Consider the following 3,413-nt stretch of genomic DNA (forward strand, 5'->3'; position numbering starts at 1 on the left):
GTATCTGTTGCCCCAGTTAGTTGGAAACACCTGAGGACAAAAATACTGTCCATGTCTGTCATTCTAACTGCTTGCTCCTCCTTCATGTTGTTCTGTTGTCACAGAGCTGCAGGTAAAATGAGCCACAGTGAAGAAAACTGAGAGGAGCAAACAAAACGAGGGTTAACTGGTCAAGTTTGAAGAACAAAAACATGTCTATGCCCCCATTTGAGAAAAACAAACTCACTGCAACAGCACTACATGAAAAACTTTGCCTAAATCCAGCAGAAACGAGCAAAAAAAATCCTGTTTTTACCAGAGAAACATCACAAACAAACTCTGATCCTTATACGACTTGTGTGACGCTCGGCAGCGAACACGACGACACCAGAAACATCGTGAAGAAAAAGAAGAAGAAGAAGAAGAAGAAGAAGAAGAAGAGCGTTCCCGTACCGTCAAGGAGTTGTGGTTGTTGTTGCGAAGCGGCGGCAGGGCGACGGGCGACGTGGTCTGAGAGCCGCTGTGGCCAGGAGAGTAGACCGGCTCGCCCACTTTGCCTGGAAAACAGCGAGAGGAGAGGAAATCAGATTTTATTCTCTGCATTCGTCAATAATGTCAAAAACAAACCCACTGAGAACGTTTCTGTTTTAAACAAGACAGAAACTCAGAAGCTCAGGATGCATACGAGAGGTTCTGCTGATATTTTTAACGCCTCCTGTTACCATGACAGCCATTAACGTGCACATTAACTAATCAATCGGTTGACAAGTATTTAATTAATCTTTTGACAACTGATTTATTGTAATATTTTAATAAAAACTTCTTAAATCATCAGCAGACCAATCAATGATTAAAACAATCAGCTGCAGCGACAGATTGAACCTTCGTCATTAAAGCTTTTCTCATTTACAGGTTTTTCTGAGCAAACCAGCGACTGAACCTTTGTTGTCCTGCTTTAGATAAATAATAATAAACAATTTTTAGAATAAAACGGTGACTCAAAATTTGAAAAAACAAAACAAATACTGAGCTTTGATGTGGATAATATTTACTATTTTGTCCTGTTTTGAGGTCTAAGGTGTAAATAAAGACTTGTTCTATGATTTTTTTTTTTATAATAAATAAATAAATTGTGTTTGTAAAAGTTTAAAACAAAACATTTTTAAGTGTACAACACATTTTTTCTGGATAAACCTAAATGTGACGCTTTTGTTCAGTCATTTAATCGATTAATCAATAAAACAGACGAGTTAATAGAAAACGGCGGCCATCTTGGACCGGACCGAGCCGTCCTGGACCGGACCGAGCCGTCCTGGTCCGGACCGAGCCGCCCTGGACCGGACCGAGCCGCCCTGGACCGGACCGAGCCGTCCTTCAGCGACGCGGTCCTGCTGCTGCTGCAGATGGACTGGCTCTAAGGAGGATGAAGCTTTAATTCGGGCCGGTAATCCCGATGCAGCTTCTCCTCCTCCAGCCGTGGAGGTCAGAGGTCACCGAGGATCTGAATCGCTGCAGCCGGCCGATAGNCATGCAAAGAAAACAAAGACTAAAAATGTCTATAAACGACTAAAAATTACAGCAAAATGACAAAACAAAAACAAAGAAGTTCTAAAATTACCACAAACAGAATCAAAAAAGCTGCAAAAAGTCTACAATGACCACAAAAATCTATAAATGATCCCAACTAGCTAAAGCGACCCGCTGCGGTGGTCGTACCTGTCCGAAGCTGCCTTTGCCGATGACCTTGAGGACTTCGTAGCGGTAGGCGATGTGGTCGTGTGGGACGTGGATGTAGGAGCCCTGGTCGTCGTCGTAGCCGCCGTTGTTGGCTCCGCCCATAACCCCCGACCGCTTCTTCGCACTGGGGCCGGTGAAATACACTGAGGAGGAGAGAACGCCGTTAACGGAGCCGTTATCGTCGTTTCCTTCGGCGCTAACGGCTCGCTACGACCGGCGGCTCACCTTCGGGGTAGCTGAACACCTCGTGGTGCTCGAACGAGGACATCTTGGACATGAACTGCTTCATGGCCTGCTCCGGGGACAGCGGGTTGGGCTTTGGCTTGCCGTCCGTCGACTTGTTGGAGGCGGCGCTGCTCTGGCGGCAGTGGTGGGCCGGGTCCGACGCCGAGGTCTGCCGGTCGGGCAGCGGCAGGCCCGGCCGGGTGGAGCTGATGGGCGCCAGGCCGTTGGGCTGCGAGGTCAGGACCGGACGCTTGTTGGTGTTCTCCTCGTACAGCTGGGCCACGTGGACCTGCGACTGCGACGACAGCTGGACGGCGTCCGACATGGCGGCTTTAGAGCCTCCCTGAGGACAAACAGAGACATCGGATCAGGACATGAACCACTTTGACTTCAGGTATACGTCCAGAACCTGCCCCAGAATCATCACATGTTGAAGTTTTTCTGATTAAACACACTGAAAATAAGCAAAACCTGCTGTCTGGAGACAAAAACAATAAAAGACTGACCTGAAAGAGACTTGAACCAACCACAGAGGACTACAAATGACCCTAAAGAGCCCCAAAACAACCACAGAGGACAAAAAATGACCACAAAGGGACTTGAACTAACCACAGAAGACTCAAAATGACCTTAAAGAGATTTAAAAACAACCACAAATGAAACAAAATCAACCATAAAAGATTAAAACTGACAATAAAGTGACTCAAAACAACCACAAAAGGAACAAAAACATCCACAGAAGACATAAAATGACCACAAAGACTAAAAAACAACTAAAAAAGACTAAATCAACATCAGAAAAGGTACAAAATGAAAACCAATGAAACAAAAAATATCCACAAAAACACTAAAAATTACAAGAAAGACTTCAAACAACCACAAAAAAAAAATAAAAAATCACCACAAAGAAATAAAACAAAACCCAAATGGACTAAAAACAGCCTCAGAAAGATTCAAATTAACTGTAAATACTAAAAACGAACCACAAACACTCGATAAAACCAAAGAATGGAACCTAAATGTCTGGCTGCCTTTGCCACAAGTCTTGGCTACAGACGGATGTTTAATCAACAGTAGCGGACCGCGTCATAAATCAATACTTGATTGATCTTCTACTTGCTGACTGAGCGATTTTAAACCACAAACATTAACATCAGGCCGGAGGACACCAGACGCCTCACAAGTCTTGGTGGTGGTTCTCTCTTGTTGGCTAAACTCCCACAACAAGGAACAACCAGGAGATAATACAATAAATGTTCTGGCATTCACGCCAGATAAAACTTTATTAACCCGGAAGGAAACTCTCCTAAAACCTAAATGTAAAAAAGAGATGATCAGAGATGCTGGAAGTTGTTCTGAGGAGGTCGGATTTTGCACATAAAGATGGTCGATGCATTTTTAAATCAGCGGTAAATAATTGATGGAGGATTAATCATCACCATGTCCAGCTGCAGATGTGAGATCTCTGCTCC

General features: G+C 44.3%; 1 protein-coding gene across 1 annotated transcript in view; it reads right to left on the bottom strand.

The window, feature by feature from the left end:
- The window catches only part of dyrk2 (dual-specificity tyrosine-(Y)-phosphorylation regulated kinase 2), an 11,111-nt gene extending 8,832 nt beyond the window's left edge, over positions 1–2,279 (bottom strand). Inside the window, exons 1-2 of the mRNA XM_008297941.1 lie at positions 1,942–2,279; positions 1,696–1,859 (exon numbers count right to left, since the gene is read on the bottom strand). Coding sequence (XP_008296163.1) covers positions 1,696–1,859; positions 1,942–2,266 — 489 coding nt within the window. The 5' untranslated portion in view covers positions 2,267–2,279. The remainder of the gene's footprint in view (positions 1–1,695; positions 1,860–1,941) is intronic.
- Positions 2,280–3,413: the final 1,134 nt, after the last annotated feature.

The sequence above is a fragment of the Stegastes partitus genome, unplaced genomic scaffold (assembly GCF_000690725.1).
Source record: "Stegastes partitus isolate 25-593 unplaced genomic scaffold, Stegastes_partitus-1.0.2 Scaffold1260, whole genome shotgun sequence".
NCBI classification, from domain to species: Eukaryota; Metazoa; Chordata; class Actinopteri; family Pomacentridae; genus Stegastes; species Stegastes partitus.